The sequence below is a fragment of the Gymnodraco acuticeps genome, unplaced genomic scaffold (genome assembly GCF_902827175.1).
Source record: "Gymnodraco acuticeps unplaced genomic scaffold, fGymAcu1.1, whole genome shotgun sequence".
Taxonomy (NCBI): Eukaryota; Metazoa; Chordata; class Actinopteri; order Perciformes; family Bathydraconidae; genus Gymnodraco; species Gymnodraco acuticeps.
The window spans coordinates 5,075,293-5,096,125 of NW_022989799.1; the positions used below are offsets into that span (position 1 = coordinate 5,075,293).

Here is a 20,833-nt window from a genome sequence, read left to right on the forward strand (position 1 = left end):
GTGGAAGAGGACATATTTGTTGTTGGATTACTGCCCCCGTGTGGTGTAACATATTTCCTTCAATGTCTGGTTCTCTGAGCTTTTTATTCCAGGGCCCCGTTTTTTGCAATAATAACTGTATTTTGTGATGGTTGGTTTTCTGTTGTGATATATTAAACGACCATTGGATTTAGGCTTTATGTGTGTGTGTGTGTGTGTGTGTGTGTGTGTGTGTGTGTGTGTGTGTGTGTGTGTGTGTGTGTGTGTGTGTGTGTGTGTGTGTGTGTGTGTGTGTGTGTGTGTGTGTGTGTGTGTGTGTGTGTGTGTGTGTGTGTGTGTGTGTGTGTGTGTGTGTGTGTGTGTGATTTATTTATTATGTGTGATATTATTATTTATTCTAACAAGGGAGGATTGACTTTTGCATAGCCTAAATCGATTTAGCCACTTCATAGGCATGGGTGAACTGTGTAATAAAACCCTCCGCCCAGGCTTGGGGAGCAGCGGATTACATGTAACCGGATTACGTATTCAGGATACATGTAAAGTAACTGTATTCCCTGCAGTGGCGGTTCTAGACCAATTTGACTGGGGGGGGCCAGGCTGGGGCCAGTTATTTTCTGAGGGGGGCATAATAAATACAGGACGAAAAAGACAAAGACATATGAAGTAATTGCGCATAAGAAAAAAATGCAATACAGTTATTGGTATTTGTTTCAGTACTGAAAAGCACTGAAACAAATACACTGAATGGTTTAGGCCCAAAATACATTTCTGACCTCCTGCTAAATGATGAACCATCCAGATCTCTCAGGTCTTCAGGGACTGGTCAGCTTTCTGTCCCCAGAGTCAGAACTAAACATGGTAAAGCAGCGTTCAGTTATTATGCTCCAAATATCTGGAACAAACTCCCAGAAACCTGCAGGTCCGCTGCAACTCTGACTACTTTTAAATCCAGGCTGAAGACTTGTCTTTTTGTCGCTGCTTTTAATTGAACTATTCATATCTTAGACTGCACTGTAACTTTTATCCATGTACTTTTTCTTTTAATGTTTATTTTATTAGCTTTTCTTTTTAATGACTGATTTTAAATGCCATTTTCTTAATCTCTTTCATTTTTTGTAAAGCACTTTGAATTGCCTTGTGTTGAAAAGTGCTATATAAATAAACTTGCCTTGCCTTGCCTTACACATATTTATTTCAGATACTTATAGTTAAAGTTTCTACACTTTAATGGGTCCGACTAGAATGACAAATGGCGTTAGTTCCGTCTATTCCGTGAGTCAGGAAATCGTTTAATGATTAACTATTTTATTTTTTTCATTTTCAGGGGGGCCACAGGGGGGTCCAAAGTCAGTGTTAGGGGGGCACTGGTTTTCTGATTACATTGTTTTACATATAAGTGGTAATTGCAACAGCTACATTGTTAAGGTAACCCTCCCAACTGTGTTTAAAACCAGATTAGTAAACTGTGGTGTCATTAACGCATGGTTCAAATGAAGAACTCACTTGTTTCCCTCCCCCATTGGTTTCTGGGCATTCATTTCTGCAGGGTTTATTAGTTGTTATAAAAACTATTTAACAAACAAATAACAAATTATTTAAAAACAAAAACGTGCTCCTCAAAAGGCAGTGGTGATATAACTTTATACCCTAACTCTGTCTCTATATGTCAAAAAACACCAAAAATGTTAAACCATGATAAACAAATATGAGTGTAAACTGCTCAGACAGGACACACAGAAAAAGTGTGTTTATTTTCAAAAATGTTGACATAACAAACATGGCAGTTTCAACTCTGAAAGAGAAAAACATGCAGCTCCCAGGGACCTCGACAGGTGAGGCACACAACAATTTCTAACTCATGTGTAATCTGAATACATCTGCAACAAAAGTCCTGATCTTACTGAAGATTTTGAAACATGTCACATATATATATATATTTGTTTGTGATGGAGTTATTATTACTTTTGGTTAACAAACTTAACACTGGTTGAGCTAGAAGGCTTTTGGAAAGTAGTGGGTCAAATTAAAGGTCTACATCTCTACAGTACTAGAGAAGGAATAGTTCATTAAATTAGGTGAATAACAGGAAAACAGTGAGATTAGGAAGACAGTATGCACACACACACAAGGAGAAGAAAATCATGAAAAACGTTCTTTTAACAAAATGAATGAGAATAGCAGACCTGTATCCATCATAAACTTTTAGTTGATATCGTTTTGTTGAAATTCCCCTCATTTAAATGATCTGAAAATCATCTGTGTTGCTTCGTGTTGACTTAATGTTGTGGCTTAACACATGTTCTCTCCATGTGTCTGTCTCAGGATCTGAGGCTGAGATCCAGCAGTGTGTACCAGCTGCAGGACTTCACGTTCACCGGCACCTTCAGTTCAGTCACTGAGTGCAACAATACGGAAACCAAAGAAACTTTGGTCATCAAGATCTTTCAGAAGGGGTCCCAGAAGCACCACACAGAGGTACATCATCTGAGACTCTAAATAGCCCATTTCATTTAATGCCATCTATTAATAATGGTTTCTTAGATGCCTAATGTTTTCTCTCCAGCTGGCCATGCTGAAAATCATCCGTGGTCTCGATCCGATCAACCTTGTTTAGTTCTTGGAGAGCTTTGAACACAAAGGGTACTCATGTCTGGCCTTTGAAAGGTTGGACATGAATCTGCACCAGCTGCTCAATGACAGCCCTGGCAACCCGCTCTCTCTGGAGGAAATCAAACTCATCACACAACAGGTATGTGGATGTGATCTAACGTACCATGATGAGTTGTTTACACCAACCAGTTTTAAATTGTCCATTTTCAGCTGCAGCAACTTTATTTATCTTCTGTCTCTGCAGCTGCTCAGTGCCCTGAAGTCTCTGAAGACTGTTGGTGTGATCACGCTGATATCAAACCTCAGAACCTCATGCTGCTGATGGAAAACAACCAACTCAGAGTCTCAGAGTTGATTGACTTTGGTTCAGCCGTTGTATCTGCTGAAGTTAAGCGTGGTGTCATCATGCAGCCTGCTGCGTACAGGTGGGTGTTTGTGTTCCAGTTCTCATTCGTTTTTTGTTTTTTTTAATCGAATCACATCACTGCATGATATGTAAAACATTCCAAAATTAAAACGCTTGTCTTCCACCCTCAGGTCTCCTGAAGTTATTATGGGCCTTCCCATCACAGAGGCAGTGGACATCTGGTCTTTGGGTGGTGTTTTGGCAACCATGTATACCGACTGGCTTCCCTCCACAAAAACACAGAGGGAGTTCAACCAGTGTCAGACGTCTGGAGGACCTGCAGAAGGTATAGGGTCCTTCTCTTAATGTACAAGTAAATAATTAACAAGTTTGGAATACCCATGGTTTGGTTTAGATCTCAGCCATTTTTCGTTTTTACCTCTAAATTTAAACAATGTTTGTCTTCATTTCCACATGCAGCTGAACCCAGCTGCATGGTAGTTTACTCTACCAATGAGCAAAGGTTTGTCCTCCTCCTGCGTAAGATGCTGCACCTGAATCTTCGGAGGAGAACCACACCCAATGACGCTCTGCTAGACCCATTCATAACTGGACTGGATGCAGTTGACTCTGGTAGAGGAATCATCTGAGGAAGAAAACGGTTATGCTGGTGATGGTGATTCTCCTGCAGTGGATACATCAGAGAGGGCTTCATCCGACATGAGCTCAATAGACGTAGCCTGTGCTGCCACTGTGGATTGATTCGTGGGCAGGCTTGGAATTTCGTCATTTTAGGGGCAAGGCCATTTGGCCTTTGTTGTCGCACATTTTTTCAGGCCGCAAAGGCCACATGCCAGGGCACAAAGGCCATTGAGGGAAACATTTGGATTTGGAGCTTACAAATAAATAACTTCACTTTCTGATAAGAAAAACACACAAATGACATGGAAAACAAATCACTTTTTTAATATCAATAATGTCAAACATTATATCATCCTATAGGCCTATGCCTCCGTATTACCGTATATAAAATAAAATACTCTACTTTGAATAATTAGTGTTTGGTATGTTTTCCATCTACTACTTCTCCCATTCACAAATCCAAAATCAAATCAAAAAATCAAAAACTCTATTAATATGTAACAAATATATTCCATTTCAAAGCAGAAGAAACAGCCTTCAAAGGTCAAACTCTGCACATAAATCATTCAGCAGTGCACAGTGAAGTGTGTGTGTGTGTGTGTGTGTGTGTGTGTGTGTGTGTGTGTGTGTGTGTGTGTGTGTGTGTGTAGAGAGTCTCTTTAATCAACTCCTCACAGCTCTGTTCAGAAACTGAATACAATCGTTGCTTTAATTCTGTCTTTAGGACGTTGTTGTGAGTGTGGACGGAGCAGCTGCAGGTTAGTTCAGCCTGATTTTTTTTGTCTGCAGACTTGTCAAAGCATTAATTCATGTTTTTTACTAACCGGTATCAGTATGTAGTTACTTCAGCATCCTTTTGAAACGTGTATTACAATTAAATCACTGTAAAATAGGTTAATTTTGTCGTAGTTGGTTTCCACCACAGTAGTTACATGGAAATAAGCCCCGCCCCCTCTCCAGCGCGTTCTGTTTGAATGACAGGAGTAAACACAGCTGACAGCCGAGGTGAAACTCCAGCGGTTGAGCGATGAGAATATTCGCATGCCAGCGTGTCCGTTGTGAACGCAGCATAATGCAGTTCAGAAAACACTGTTCTGTCGCTTTTAAAGCAACTTCGATATTTTAACAGTGTGAGGGGCCCAAAGGCCATGGTGGCCGTAGGACGTAGGCTACAATTATTTGTGGGGCATAACGGCCAGACAGAGGGGCTACGACGGCCATGGCCGCCGTGAAAATCCTACCCTGTGTGGGTGTAGAAAACGTAGCTGTTGTTTTCTCCATTGATGAGGCCTCAGTTGGTGCCCCTGTTTCTACAGATGACACCATGACAGTTGTTCCAAAGAAGGAGGTCTCAGCTCCCCGTTGCTTCACTGTCAAAAGGTTACTTGGTGGTGGAGACTCAAACAGAGCAACGACTGTCCTTTATGACGCTGTTACAGCTGACAGAGACACAGCCGCAGCTGATAAATCTGCTCCAGCCATGACAAAAGCTGCACTCAAAAGTCCCTCCACTGGTGAAGGTTCTTCTCCACCCTCGACCGCTGACGCCCACATCGGCTCTGGTGGTGTCTCAACCAGAAACAGTCAGGGGAAAAGGATCAGGAAGTTCTTCGTTTTCTTTGTTCTTTTATTTCATTATTAAAAGTTTTCTTACATGTGTAATCTGGAGGACATGTTTTTACCCAGGAGATACTATTAGTAGTGGATTAGTGGTAACTGCAACTACATTATTAGTATTTTACTATGTTTGTAAGTGCAAAATACCTCATACATCTTGCAAACTGAAGCACTGCACTCAGAACTACATAAACACTTACCAATACAAAACAAATGGCACACACTTGACTTCCTTTATAGTACAAGACACTTTACCCTTGTTGACGCTACTCCAATGTAGGAAGTCTCCTTTTGGAGATCTGAGCTGAGGTTTTGCTCTTTGAGTGTGAGTTTAAATAATTGTGCTTTATGTCTCATTTTAGTGTGTTAGCAACTGGAAAAAAATCTAAGTAGGAAAATAAACAATCCCACTAAACCGTGCAAGTGAGAAAATACCAATCTCCACCACCTGGGGGCGCAGCGGGACAACACATGTCAGTAATAGTGTCTAATGAAAAAAGACAACCTTAAAATCAGAAGATGTTTGAGGGGCAGAGGAATACATGATGAAGGATTTCAGTTGAAGAAACCTTTAATTTGACCATGATCTTATTATTTACACGTTTCTGATAAGCACACATGTTGAGTGGTCTTGGTAGAAACAGCACAGGTGTCACTGACAACATTAACATACATTTTTTAAAGCAAAAATGTAGAACTTAATATTTTTACTTTAAGCTAACGTAATACAATGTGGCCTGCATTCAGAAGCTCTCCTATTACCTGGTTTTAACGTAATAGAGAGTAATAAGGTTACTAGTAGGCTATTTTGATTCTCAGATTAGGTTCTGATTACATCTTTATCACGTAGTGATTGTAACGGAATACATTTTATTGTAACCCTCCCAACCCTGCCTCAAACATGTTTGTATAATGAATACACATATAACTATTTAGTTTTACACCTGGATATAAACCAAACACACAGAGGTGTGGGGGCATGGATGTATAATAAGTGTGGGGGCTGCGTAACTGTACCCGCTTCCGCAGAAATCTCTATTGGCCGCCACCGCGGTGTGGGCGGGACACGACGCTGTGACTCAGCTCGGAGTCACTGCACGACCTGTCTGTCACATACTGCCTGCTGCTGCGTTCAAGTACCATGGGGAAAAAAATGACATTTTTAACTCGTGTCAGAAAAATATCGCTACTGGAAGGGAAACAAACAAGTCTTCTAATCTAAGCAGTGTAAACCTATAAGCATATGTCTACATTATATACATTATTATTGTTCGTTCATGCAGTAAAGTTTCTACACACTCTCCCGCACCCATTGATAAAAGTTGAATTAGGCTACATATTCCCTGCATGTATTGTTAAAGCTAAAGTAGCGGTAGCCTTAATTATAATCGTATTCAGCAGTTACACTCCAAAGTGATCCGGATATTACCGAGTAGGCTGTTTCAAAGACCCTTGGACAGAGGAGTGGGTTGATCGTAGCTTATTTTCTGTCCGTGTCATGGTACTTAAACGCATCACCAGACTGGCTGCTTTACATGACTTCGCATTGGCCGCTTTTTGATACATTGGAGGCGTTGGACAGTTTTAAGGAAAAGTAGACCTCTCAACAGCAGCGGAGTGAGCTTTCTGCTGTAACAACAACATCTCCAAAGCCATCTCTGTCAAATATTTTTTCTACTTAAGCACCGTGCTGGACGGCTGTGTCATTGAAGGTGAGTGTCTAGAGTTTTACCTTTAACTCTTGTAGTGTTTACTGCTGTTTGGGGCTCCTGGTTGTTTCTTGTTATGTTCCCCTTTAACTTCTTGGCATTGAATGTAACGCATCCTTGTTTCAGCACCTTAAACATTGTTCAAAATGATTCCTTAATTGGTAGCGTTAACACATATAGGCATATAGGGTCAAATGAACGGACAGGTAGTCTTGTCTGTCTTAATTAGTCAACACTTCCACAAGTCGAAACGCGCAGCGTGGAATCCCCTTACGCATTGCCTTTACCGCCAAACTGCACTAGGGAAATGCTGGAGTATTTGATCTCGCCTATTTATTAAAGCGGATACATGACAGAATGAGCTTTCAGTTATATGTTTCGTATTTATTGAAGCAGTGCTTTAAATCGGCATACATATGACACACCAAATAATCATATTAATTGGATTTATAAATAAATGTATTGACTTATATTTTGGAAATTGTACCGACATCCTCCTTCTATTGACAGACAGTGCCGTAGAACACAGGTGGTTTACATTATATGAACATATCTTTATATGTAGGCTATGCCACATTTAGTAAATTACTGTCAAATTTAAAACGTCCATATTTACTTTGAATGTGTATTTTCCAAAAGGCAATATTCAGGAACTACAGTTTGAAAGGTTATCATGAGAAAAGGTTATCATCAGTCTCGGAGTGAAACCATGATATTAGCTGTCGATGATGTAGGCCTACTCTCCTCTGTACTCTCCTCTCTGAGGAAAGCAGTGTATTCCCCGCTGTGCTGCTGCTGCATTATATAAGCAGGTTATGGTAAAGCTCACACCGTCAGTGATGTGCTGCTCTTCGCGCGCGTGTGTGTGTGTGTGTGTGGTCATCAAGTTCATTTTTAGGAAAATTATATTTGTAGGATAGTACATGTTTTTAATTGATTATAACGTAATTATTGCATGGATTATTCTATTATTTATTTTTAAATGTATTTCTATTATTAATTATGAGAATATCATATTGCCAACGATAGTGTCATCTTACTTTTATAATTATAAATGTTTTTGTCGTCTCTTTTATGTCTCCGTTTCCGGTTCAGTGTGTAAATTGTCACACCGCAATACTTTTCCCACTTTAGTTCCGATATAGTTCCGAAATGTCGCGTTCACACCAAAAAGAGCCGGAACTAAAATGAGTTCATCAGAACCTTTTTTACCCCCTTTTCCGTCCCTGCTAGAGAACAGGTACTTTCGTGGGATACAAAGGTTCCTATGTCTGATTGGCTGGGCGGAATGCAAACAACGCCCCGTAAAACTAAAAAAAAGTTTTGTGAAGCCGCCATTTTATTATCCTTGCTTGCATTATTAGCATTATCCCAGCACACAAACGCAGAGAGACTAACTTATGGCAACACAAAAGAAAACATGGGAGCGGTGGAGACGAGGAGGTGTCGGCGTTCTGGCGATTTACTCGGAAGGCTTCAGTAGAAGCTGCTGGGAGTCCCAGCAGCCAGTCCCTAACTCCGGGGACTTCCGGCCGGGGACTGGCAGTATACGCCGTGAAGTTGTTTGCGGCCTGCCAGTAAACCCAAAGCAGAAGAACAAGAAGTGACGTCAGCGGCTTCATTTGCCTAATCCTTCCCCAGGAACTTATTCCGATGTGAACGCAATCTGTACTTGGTTAGTACAGTTCATGAGAACTAAAGAGTTCTCATGAACTAAGTTCTCATGAACTAAAGTGGGAAAAGTACTGCGGTGTGAACGTGCCTAATGATGAAAAGTGCAATAAGCCCAGTAACCCACTGTATTACAAATGTTACCCCTTTCACACCAACGTGGTTCCAGGGCCGGTTCGGAGCTGGAGCTTGAAAAGCACCAGTTTTTCATGTTCACACCGCAGCGGAGCCACCTCTAAGCTCCGGAATCCGGTTAGTTTCAAGCACCAAAAAGTTGTCGGTCTAGAAAGCAAGCACCGCATGCGTCACGCTTACGTCAGATCTGGGCTGTGTCCAAATAACACGCGACATCCGCCTTTCCGCCAGCTTCAACATGATCTGTGGAAATAACATTGAGAATCAGTTTTAATGTTATACCCAGAGATGGGGTCGTTACTAAAAAAAAGTAATATATTACACATTACATATTACTTTTAAAAAAAGTAATATATTACACTACTTCGTTACTCTCTACATAAAGTAACTCGTTACTTTACTCGCAGGGCCGGCCCGCCCCTCCCTGCAGGCAGATCACGCAGACTGCTAAAGTTTCAAATGTTCTCTTTAGTTCAGTTTCCATTGTCGCATAAGACTGATCCAGATCCTGAATGTTTTCCTATCTGACCATGGCTGTCCTCTGTCTCCTGCTATCTGTATATTTTGCGCAGTCTATCTCTGCTCACGCTGTTGCGTCGGCGTGTTCTCCTGCGTGTTGGCCATGTGTCGCACTGGAACCAGACACCGCAAAGACTTCAGCCGAGCACGTACGAACTGCGCATGCGTGAGTGGCAATAACTCTCCTTACCAGCAGGCGGCGGTAGTGTGTATTCGTCATTCAAAACAGATAACAACCGGAAGACAGAGAAGAAGAACAGACTACGTGATATAAACAAACAAGAAATAGCTGTGCGTTAGCTTCACCTTAGCATGTGTTCTTTGCAGGTGTTTGAGGTTTGATTATGACTGATTTTTAGTAAGTAACGAAGTAACGCGTGTCGGGGCAATGTTAGTACCTGTAGTGTGATTACTGAATTATAAAAGTAGCACGTTACACTACTCCGTTACCGACAAAAGTAATATTATTACAACTCTGGTTATACCATAGTAATTAATGCTGCAAAGCTGGGTATTTTGAGCTTGGCGCATGCAGAGGCTAACAACAGCTAGCTCTAACGCCATCGAATAGGACGTATATTTACCTTCTTTCTCCTATGGAATCATCGTTGAAGTTGATGATGATTGTAAAAAAACTTTTGAATGTCATGTAACGACTGTAAAGTTGGTAGTCAAGTCGTCCCATATCTTCCATTTCGTTTCGAGCAAAACGAGTAGCGTTTCAATACAATCGGCCATTGTTGTTGTTGTCGATGTGAGGGGGTTTCGCGCGGTTTGGCTTTAAGGGTGCATTTACACCTAATAGTCCGTTTTCTGGTGCGCACCAGACCACAGTTTGTTACATTGTTTCATTTTTCAGAAGGTTCGGTTTACATTCACACGGGCAAAACTCAAACGGACTATAAACTTTAAACACAAGTCATGTGCACGGAAATGCTGTTCAACCATTGGTCAGACATTAAGGGGGTAAAAACGCAAATCCCGGCAATTTCTACCGGAGCCTCCGCCATGGAGCATCGGCACTTTCGGCAGGTTATTCTCATGCTGCTGTTAATCTGGAGATCAACAGACACTAGCGGCCCGCGTATATGATTATATAATCAGACAACGTCCGTTAAAAAATATTATAGCACATATAAGGAGACGTTCTGCAGTAAGGAGGGGCGTTTCACCGACGACGGGTGTTCTTACTTTTATGTAGCTGACGGAGAATTTTTACTTTACACGACACTGTTCAACACTTAATTCTGCTTCACTCTTTAACTAAACAACCGCGGATGTCTTGAAAGACTCTTTCGCTAAAGATTTTTGAAGACATCCGCGTTCTTGTGACACGTAAATACTACGCTTCCTATGTTTTGGTGCGGACTGCGTTCACACCAGCAATGAAGCGCTCCAGAGTTCGCAAGCAAGCGTTCCGAGACCACCTATTTTAGCGGACCAGAGTCCGGTTGTTTAGTTCACTTCATAGGTCTCGGATTGTGTTCACACCGACCCAAATGAACCGCACCAAGCGGCTAAACGCACCAGGGTTAGATTCAACCGGACTATACAAGGCAGGTGTGAACGCACCCTAAGAAGCAGGCAAGCAAACGATGACGCAGCACCAGTCGGGCTCTGAGCGGTGTGAACAGAGCGGGAGCTGAACCGAAGAACCGGTTCCGAACCAGAAAAGCTCTAGCACGGAGCTAGAACGGGAAAAGCCTTGGTGTGAAAGGGGCATTAGTGTCACGGTAGAGCGAAAGCACCACTAAGCCACCAGGGTGGGTGGAGGGGGTCTGGAGGACGGGCTTGGGTTGACAGCCCAGGGGCACGGCAGAGGACCAGGAATGGGTCTCGGGCGGACGGCCCGGGGGCAAGGCAGAGGACCAGGAAGGGGTCTCGGGCGGACGGCCCGGGGGCAAGGCAGAGTCCAAAATGGGGGTTATGGAGGGGCGAAGGCCACCGCGGGCGAACTCAGGGGGCCGAGCATGAGGGCGAGGACTGCGGCCGGAAAAGTCAGGGGGCCGAGCATGAGGGCGAGTACCGCGGCCGGAAGAGTCAGGGGGCCGGGCCCGAGGGCGAGGACCGCAGCAGGAAGAGTCAGGGGGTCGGGCTCGAGGGCGAAGACCAGAGAGCTCCGGAGGCCGGGCAGGAAGGCGCTGACGGGACAGTGCTAGAGACCGGGCAGGACCCGGTGTCGGAGCTGGTGGGACAGGCCTTGGCAGGATCCCCCACGGAAGAGGACCAGGACACGGGATTTGCAGGATCCCCAGCAGGAGAGCAGTCGGCGGGGCCTCCAACGGCACAGTACATAGGATTGGCAGGACCCCCGGCAGGAGAGTAGACGGCGGGACCTCCAACGAGACAGGACAACGGGTTGGCAGGACCCCCGGCAGGAGAGTAGTCGGCGGGACCTCCAACAGCACAGGACAAAGGGTTGGCAGGACCCCCGGCAGGAGAGTAGTCGGCGGGGCCTCCAACGGCACAGGACAAAGGGTTGGCAGGACCCCCGGCAGGAGAGTAGTCGGCGGGACCTCCAACAGCACAGGACAAAGGGTTGGCAGGACCCGCGGCAGGAGAGTAGTCGGCGGGGCCTCCAACGGCACAGGACATAGGATTGGCAGGACCCCCGGCAGGAGAGTAGACGGCGGGACCTCCAACAGCACAGGACAAAGGGTTGGCAGGACCCCCGGCAGGAGAGTAGTCGGAGGGGCCTCCAACGGCACAGGACAAAGGGTTGGCAGGACCCCCGGCAGGAGAGTAGTCGGCGGGGCCTCCAACGGCACAGGACAAAGGATTGGCAGGACCCCCGGCAGGAGAGTAGACGGCGGGACCTCCAACGAGACAGGATAAAGGGTTGGCAGGACCCCCGGCAGGAGAGTAGTCGGCGGGGCCTCCAACGGCACAGGACAAAGGGTTGGCAGGACCCCCGGCAGGAGAGTAGTCGGCGGGGCCTCCAACGGCACAGGACATAGGATTGGCAGGACCCCCGGCAGGAGAGTAGACGGCGGGACCTCCAACGGCACAGGACAAAGGGTTGGCAGGACCCCCGGCAGGAGAGTAGTCGGCGTGCCCTCCAACGGGACAGGACAAAGGGTTGGCAGGACCCCCGGCAGGAGAGTAGTCGGCGGGGCCTCCAACGGCACAGGACATAGGATTGGCAGGACCCCCGGCAGGAGAGTAGTCGGCGGGGCCTCCAACGGCACAGGACAAAGGGTTGGCAGGACCCCCGGCAGGAGAGTAGTCGGCGGGGCCTCCAACGGCACAGGACAAAGGATTGGCAGGACCCCCGGCAGGAGAGTAGACGGCGGGACCTCCAACGGGACAGGACAAGGAGCTGGCGTCGTCTGGGGAGCCAGCCGGAGACGAGGTGCTGGAGTCGGCCGGTACGCCGACAAGACTCGGGGAGCTGGCGTCGGCTGAGGAGCCAGCCCTGTAGCCGAAACTGGAGTCGAGCCCATGGCTTCCGGGGCCGGTACTGAAGCCGGAACCATGGCTGCGGGGGTCGGAGCAGGAACTGGGGCAGAAGCACTGGTTGACTCCAGACGGAACACACAGAGACGGTTGTATTCAGCAGGCTGGAAATCACACACCCAGAGGAAGTCCAAAATCCAGCCAGGTAAGAACTTCACCAAGTCTGGTTTCTCCATAGCCAACCGGTGCGCCTCTACCAGAGCGGCCTCCCTCTGCCGAACACTGGACGCTCCCTTCCACCAATCATAGCAGCAAGCCAAATAAAAGGAAAAATGTTGTAGTTCCACCTCAAATGGATCATCTGCTGGGTCCATTTCTTGGTCGGTTCGTTTTGTCACGGTAGAGCGAAGGAAGCAGGACCCAAATGCAGATAAACTGATAATACCTTTATTTCAAGGATAGTGAAATATAGAACTAGGACAGCCAGAACACTCACCGGTGAACACAGTCAACAACGAAAGATGAACCGACAAAGACAGACAGAAAAACCAGAACTTAAATACACACAAGACTAATCACACAAACAAGACACAGGTGAGGAGGAAGGAGAAAACACAGAGGCACCAGGTGAACACAATCGGGTAATCAGGGAGGGAAAACAGACAGAAAGCAACAGGCAGGAAACGGGGGTGAACACTTTACAAAATAAAACAGGAAACCCAAAGATAGAAAAAGACAAGACAAAACAACAACCAGACAGATCGTGACAATTAGAGGTACTTCAAGGCCTACAAAAACGTATAGTCATTTATGTTACTTTAAACTACGATACTTTTTAGATGGAAGTACTGTTTATCCAATATTTATTTAACAGCTTTAATAGTTACTCTCATATTAGGGTTTGAGATGGAAAAATAAAAAAACCTTGTGAACTTTATGAAATAAAAAATTAATTGGTATCATTTTGACTTGACTTTAAAGTGTGTAGTTTCCCCTAGACCTTAGTTCCACCAAAGTGTGGACAAATCACAGAAAACCTAAAACTAACAAAAAACGGTAATTTAAAAAAAAATGGTACTGCTTCAGTCAGTCTGGCCCATGTTGGGATGCCTGGCCTGGATACTTTGGCTACCATCAAATGGCTGAAAATCTGCCACAACTTTGTCAACGGGATTACACAAGCGACCCGGCTTCTAATTCATCAGATAATCCAGATTAAGGTGCCGTAGTTCATCTGAGTTTCTGCCTAGAGCTCAGACGCTGCGGCCCGTCTGGCAGATAAACTCTGCTGCCATCCAGAGTTCACATGACGATACATTCATGACCCAGAACTAGCTCCCTATGGTACATCTCAAAACTGCTGGTAGAGTTCTAACTCTCCTAATGAGCAAAGTAAACCACATTTTGTAAACTTGTCAGTAGAAAACAGGTCACATACTATCTTGTTCTTCCATTCAACTCATTTACAACCTGCCATTCGAAACTGTTGTTCCACAAGATAGAGCAGCTGGTGCTCAAGGTTAAGCATGAGTACATTCGTTCTCACCCAAAGTTGACACCCATTGGATTTTTGTCCGGGTTCCGGTGCAGATATCTTGAATAAGACTTCCTCTTCTATTTTATGCTAATTTGAGTAGAAAAAATACAGTATATCTATGACCTGGTAAGCTAATTTTGAGTTACTATCGAGGTAAACCCTTGTCAAACATTAGCCAGTTGAGTGGTGAAGGAATAAGTCCTAAAACCCGAAAATTAGCTACCTCTTCCAGTTCCCTTGTCTTGAAGTCAACTTTTTTTAACATGTCTGTTGTTATATGCCTGAAATAAGGTATGTGGTTAACACAATCTTAAGAGATTTCCATGTATTGACCTACGACATAAAATACCCCAGTAAATCTAAGCTTCTCTGTGTCTAAAAACTTTAGCCTAATACGCTGATGTAGTTTGTTTATAGCCTAACGATATACGCTTCAACAATCACAACCGTTTTTTTAAATGTGGAGAATATCCTTACGGAACAAAACATAGTCAGCATTATAAAAGTGTGTTTGAAACAGAGCTTATGCAATAGCAACAAAATCCAATGAAAAAAATGCCATGGCTTTTTGTCGAGGGAGTCCTTGCAATGCTAACTTCTGGGCTTGCCTACAAAAGTACATCATCACTGCACCACTCTGTGTGTTCGGGGGTTGCATGGGAAACCAGAATACTTCAGATACCAAATATTGTCCTGTTGCCTACGGATTCTGCATTCATAATCAGTATATGTTTATAGACATGAGTTTGCAGAGAACCAAATGAACTGAACTGGATGTTCCATAGTTCAAATAAAGCACTCCATTAATGTAGTGGAAATCTCAATGAAATGACCATCTTATAAGGTGACCTTTGGCTACAGGTGGGATAGGCTATCCACAAACATGTCAGGTGTGCTCCAGTCACATCACTGCTCCAAATATCCTTGAACAGAATGAGAGAGAGAGCCCATGTTTCACTCCAGACTGAACAGTCCAACTTCAGAGTAATCCTTTTAAATGTGTCATGTACATGGTCTTGCGGGTCAGTGAGACAGCAGGTGGGGGGTCAGATCATGTTCCTGCAATGTTGTGGGCTTTACCTGCCATTTGTTGAAAGTATTGCTGGACCCTCACTGTTGCTCCCTTCAGCTATCATTATCATCCCCAGATATATTGCTCTTGAAACTGAGCAGACACAATTTGTGTCATTGACAATTTTAGACAGTGGAGCTTTAGTTAAAGCTCTACTGTTTCAAACATATATTGAATCAGTAGAAACTATTTGAAACATATATTGTAGGGCCATACCTATATAAAACATGTCTGTGAATTTTTTTTTTCAAAATACCAAACAAATCACCCATTGTAGCCATCCCTCATACTGCTCAAACCCCTCTTTTGCAGCCCTGTTAGAGAAACGCGGATCATGGGTCCTTAGCTTGAAAAAAAGAAAGAAGAGGAGGCGGAGCTAATGCCTGATCAGAATTCTACCGGAGATAAAGTTAAATTCGGTTGTGATAAAACGCCATCCTGTTTAAACCACGTCAAGGATTATTTCAGAAATAGTATGGAGCTTATTATAGCAGAATGTTTAATACAGCATATTTCTGATATTCATTAAAGATCACATGGTATTCCATATGATGTGTGTTACTGAGTTGGGTCCAAGCGGCAAACTCTGGGGGAAGAGCCGGGACGCCAATACGGAAGTGCCACACACTGCAGTTCATATATTGGCCGATAGGTGATGGCTGCAGAAAGGAGCTATTTCCATAGACCCCCATGTTAAAATGCCCAACTTTACAGCAGAAAAAAACATGTTTCTACCCCTGGCTCCATACATTTTTATTATCGATATAGTTAGATTCCACCTTCATGATTATGGATCTGTGAGTGAATTGTTTTCTAACACGACCCTTTTATTTATATTAGGTCTTAAAGTTTTTGCATAAATTAGGGCGTGGTCACTTTGATGGACACGTACATGCCTCACTGTCAGCTAACAGCAACTTGTCCACTCTGCTAGGCTACAACCAGAGCCCTAGAGATGGCTACAACCAGAGCCCTCTGGCTACAACCATAGAGGCTACAACGTTAGTTAGTCATAGTCATACTTGACCCTTTAGCTTTAGCCGTGTTCGTGGTGATTGTGCCTTTTAGGGAATATTGTTACAAATGCCAGACAATTCAAATGTCGTGCTGTGCGCTTGAATGTACTAACAGAACTTCCAAGAAGTCTAAAATGATAATATTATACATGTTAACCCCGTTCGCAGGTGTTTGTGTGCTTGGTAGCTTAGCTTGTTACTTATTAGCCAGCTAAGGACGTAACCCTTTATGCATACATATACATTTTAGTTTATGATTCAGCCTTGGGTAAGACTTTATAGTCTATGGCTATGACGCCCATAATGCTAAACGGGAGCAAATGTTAATAGGGGACCCAATTATCCCAGTGGTGGCCGCCGGAGCTAACGGAGCCGCAGGGGGCTAGCTCCAGCCGGTGTCCCGGAGCTAGCCCACTGCGGCTCCGTTAGGTCCGGGCGGTGGAGTCCGTCGTTATAACTGGAGATCAAGGAATGCAGCGAAACGCAGACTTGGTTCGCCTGCTGTAGTATTAGCTAAATAAATTATGTTGAACAAGGCTTATTAAGCTGAACATCGCCACAATTGTTCTGCTCTGTATCGGTACTTCTTTTCTTAACGTGTGAATGACAAGCATTAAGATAACAAAATATAGCTAATTATCTTGCAGATTGTCTCATTTGATTATGAATGTAACGTTTATATAGGGGAACTACACTGTTAGCAGTAACTTGGTATGCATGTGTTTCATGTTAGCTTAGCTTCTTAGCCTGAGCTAGATCTGTTTACTTCCAGTACGGAGGCAGCAGGTCCCGCCTCGGCTCCGCCTCTTTGCGCTTATTTGGAGCAGGCGGCATTAGACTCTGACGTTGCTGTCAAGCCGTTAGTGGCCGACTCCGCCTAGGGCTTCACGGCAACTCTGCAGAATCTTATGGGTGACGTCACGGACACTACGTCCATTTATATATACAGTCTATGGTTGGGTCACACAGTTAGAGAGACAATGGTCGTTCTGAATTATCAATAGATGTATTCATTTTAAGTGAGCCGACACAGAGGTTAGAGGAAGTTCAGAGAAGGCCTCAGGTTATAAAAACAGTTAACCTTTGTTAGTTAACTAATCCTAAAGATGTCATGAGATTATGACGTTTAAACATATACAAGTATAGCTTTCAGAGAGAAAAACATGTGACATTTATGTGGTAGGCTGCATGATAAAATGTGTGTGCGTTAAACATGTTTAGGGAAAATGTGTGTGTGTTCATTGCAGTGGCTATATAGTGTAGCGATCCTGATAGGCTACTCAGGGTGTCACTTAGTCATCCCCCGTCTCTCTGCCAATCATAGAGTTGCACCGTGGTGGTGGCTGAGGTGCGGGCCTGTGGTTGGTGGAGCGGACGGGGGAGGGCGGGGAGTTGTGACGTGGACAGTGCTATATCTTGTGGTTGGTTTGGGAAATAAGTTAGTGTGCGGTAGAACCCACGAAGTATACTTGACCTGTTATCATCTGTCTTCAACTACTAGTTATTAAAGCCTAATAACTACAAGCCTGTCTCCGACTCATCTTGGGGAACGTTACATTGGTGTCAGAAGTGAACTTTTCGAACAAGGGACGTCTATCCGGACGAGAGTCGTAACTGCGTCACGGAGCTAGCCGGTAAGCTAGCGGGGATGGATAAGTTCAGCAAGATGGGAGTGAAGCAGGAACACAGTAGTGATGAAGAGGAAGATGGAGCATGCGGGTGGTCGAAGGACATGAGAGAGGAGTTCATGAGTGCACGGGAGGTGAGAGAGCGCCTGAGAGAGTCGGCGGTGAGGATGGCTAGAGACGCGGGAATGTCTCCGTCTTCTGCGGCAGTTCGCGCCATTTCCAAGCTGGAGGTAAACAACAATGGCGGCGCCCATCAACCCGCAGCAGCCGCCGCCGGGTCAGTGAAAACACCCAAATTCTCGGGTAAGGCAGACTGGGAGGCTTTCCATGCCCAATTTGAACTGCTTGCTCATGCCGGGGGGTGGTCAGTAGAGACTAAAGCACTACAGCTAGCTTTGTGCCTCACAGAAGAGGCTCTTTCATGTCTGCTACTACTTAGCCCTGTGGACCGGCTCAACTATGAAGCGTTAGCAGGGGCTTTGAAGAGGCGGTTTGGACAGTGTTTCCCGCCAGAGCTGCTCCGGAACGAGTTGAGTAACCGCTGTAGAGAGTTTGGAGAGACGCTGCGTGCACTGGCTAACAACGTGGAGAGCCTGACGCGGCGGGCGTATGCACACATGCCACCCGGAGTACAGAGTGAGCTGGCACATGATCAGTTCATCAGGGCCCTCCGGCCTGCAGACTTGAGGGTCGAGGTACAGCTGCAGCATCCACAGTCCTTACAGGCGGCCTTGGAGATGGCTGTGGAGAGGGAGAACGTGTGGAGTGGAGCTGCTAGGAGCGGCGGAGTGCCGGCGGCGCCGGCGGTGAGGAGCTGCAGGGAGGAGGAGAAGCCTGCATGGGTTACGGAGCTGACAGAGATGATAAGGGCTGTTTCTCTGCAGCCAACACACAGACCAGACACCAGAGTCTGCTGGGAGTGTGGTCAGCCAGGACATTTTGCCAGAGACTGCACCAAGGCTCGGCGAACACCAGGGAAACGACGGGGGGCCCGCATAGAGGAGGATATGTGGAACCAAGCCCGAAGACTCCCCAAACAAACCACAGCTTTATTGCCACCGACTCAGACATCCGCAGGGGGAGCCAGACTCTACGCCCTCCTGAAAAAGATGACAACACCGGAGTGGAGCCTGTCGTCGCGGTGGGCCGTGCTGGTGGGGACTCCTGCTATGTTCCTGTCGAGGTGGAGGGGGTGCCCTGCGATGCACTGGTGGACACAAGCTCTACAGTAACCCTGGTGAGAGCAGAGGTGTTGCCCAGTGGGACTATGTTCGAGCCGACAGCGGTGCGTCTGCGCACAGTCACCGGAGAGTTGGCGGCTATGAAAGGAAGAGGAGTGGTGTCTGTGTCGGTGGGGGGAGTGGAAGTGCGGCACCCCGTGTGGATAGCGGATGTACAGGACCCGTGCATTCTGGGTTTGGACTTTCTGAAGGCGACGGGCTGCCTCCTGGATCTTCAAGCCGGCACAGTGAGTTTTGGGGGGGGGCCTGTAATTACTATGACCCGTGTCCACAACCCTGCTGAGCCTGCGGGGAGACCCCCGACACCCACCGTGAGTACCCTAGACACGGAAGCAAACCCTCCCTCCCTTCCTGTACCCACGGTGACGCCCACTCAGGACAATTCCCCACCTGTCACCCCCGGGCTGCGCCACCCGAGCACAGCCCCCCCCCCAAGTACCCCAGACGGAGGTAGAAGAGGCTCGGTCTGCAGTATTGGAGGTGTGGCGGAAGAACTGTGGCGGCCTGGATCCCGAGCAGCAGGAGCAATTGGGGCAGCTCCTGCTAGAGTTCCAGAGCAGTTTCGCCATGAAGGAGGAGGAGGTGGGCCGAACGCATCTGGTGGAACACGAGATCGATACGGGGGACTCGCGGCCCATCAGGTGTCGCCCGCGGCGACTTCCCCTGGCTCGTCAGCAGGCTTGCGACGAGGCAGTGCAGAGCATGCTGCAGGCAGACATCATCGAGCCCTCAGACAGCCCGTGGGCAGCACCGGTAGTCATGGTCCCAAAGAAGACAGGGGGCTGGCGGCTGTGCTCAGACTACAGACCGGTGAACGGGGTCACCAAGAAGGATTCATACCCCCTTCCCCGCATCGATGAGTCCCTGGACCTGGTCGCAGGGTCGTCGTGGTTCTCTTCCTTGGACCTCCGCAGCGGGTATTACCAAGTCCCTCTTGCCCCAGAGGCCAGACCAAAAACGGCTTTCTGCACCGGCCGAGGACTATGGCAGTTCAAGGTCCTCAGTTTTGGGCTGTGTAATGCCCCGGCCACCTTCGTGCGGTTGATGGACAGGGTGCTGTCTTGGATTCCCCGCCAACAGTGTTTGGTTTACCTGGACGACATCCTGGTGCATGGCAGCTCGTTTGAGGCGGCCCTAGGATCGCTAAAAGTGGTGCTGGAGAGGATCAGAGCCGCTGGGTTGAAGCTACATCCAGATAAGTGCCATTTCCTACAGAGAGAGGTCACCTTCCTGGGCCACAAAGTGTGGGGGGGAGGGCATCGGCACCCTGCACGAGAAAGTGCAGGCGGTCACAGGCTGGCCAAATCCTCGCAACCAGAAACAGCTGAAGAGTTTCCTGGGCCTGGCCTCGTACTACAGGAAGTTTGTACGGGGTTTTGCCTGCATTGCCGCACCCCTGTTCCAGCTGCTGCAGAAGGACAGGGAGTTCCTGTGGTCTGAACAATGTCAAGCAGCGTTTGACGGCCTTCGGCGTGCCCTGAGCGAAGCCCCGGTCCTCGTCCCAGCCAACCCCCGGCTGCCGTTCACCCTGGACACCGACGCTAGCGGCGTTGGGGTAGGCGGAGTGCTATCCCAGACTACACCAGAGGGGGAGCGGGTGGTGGCATACTTCAGCCGGGCGTTCAACAAAGCGGAGCGACGATACTGCGTTACCCGCAGAGAACTTTTGGCAGTGGTGCTGTCCATCAAGCATTTTAAGTACTACCTGTGCG

The 20,833-nt window shown here is 46.5% G+C and overlaps 2 protein-coding genes across 2 annotated transcripts in view; both read left to right on the top strand.

Moving 5' to 3' along the window:
• The first annotated feature begins 6,753 nt into the window (after window positions 1-6,753).
• Window positions 6,754-20,833, top strand: part of LOC117551254 (SERTA domain-containing protein 2-like) — a 65,233-nt gene continuing 51,153 nt past the window's right edge. Inside the window, exon 1 of the mRNA XM_034224062.1 lies at window positions 6,754-6,909. The gene's annotated coding sequence lies outside the window, so the exon portion shown is untranslated. The remainder of the gene's footprint in view (window positions 6,910-20,833) is intronic.
• On the top strand, window positions 17,835-19,150 carry LOC117551264. The gene is made up of 2 exons (XM_034224076.1): window positions 17,835-17,952; window positions 18,001-19,150. The coding sequence occupies exons 1-2, from the start codon at window positions 17,901-17,903 to the stop codon at window positions 19,110-19,112; spliced, it is 1,164 nt and encodes a 387-aa protein (XP_034079967.1). The 5' UTR covers window positions 17,835-17,900; the 3' UTR covers window positions 19,113-19,150.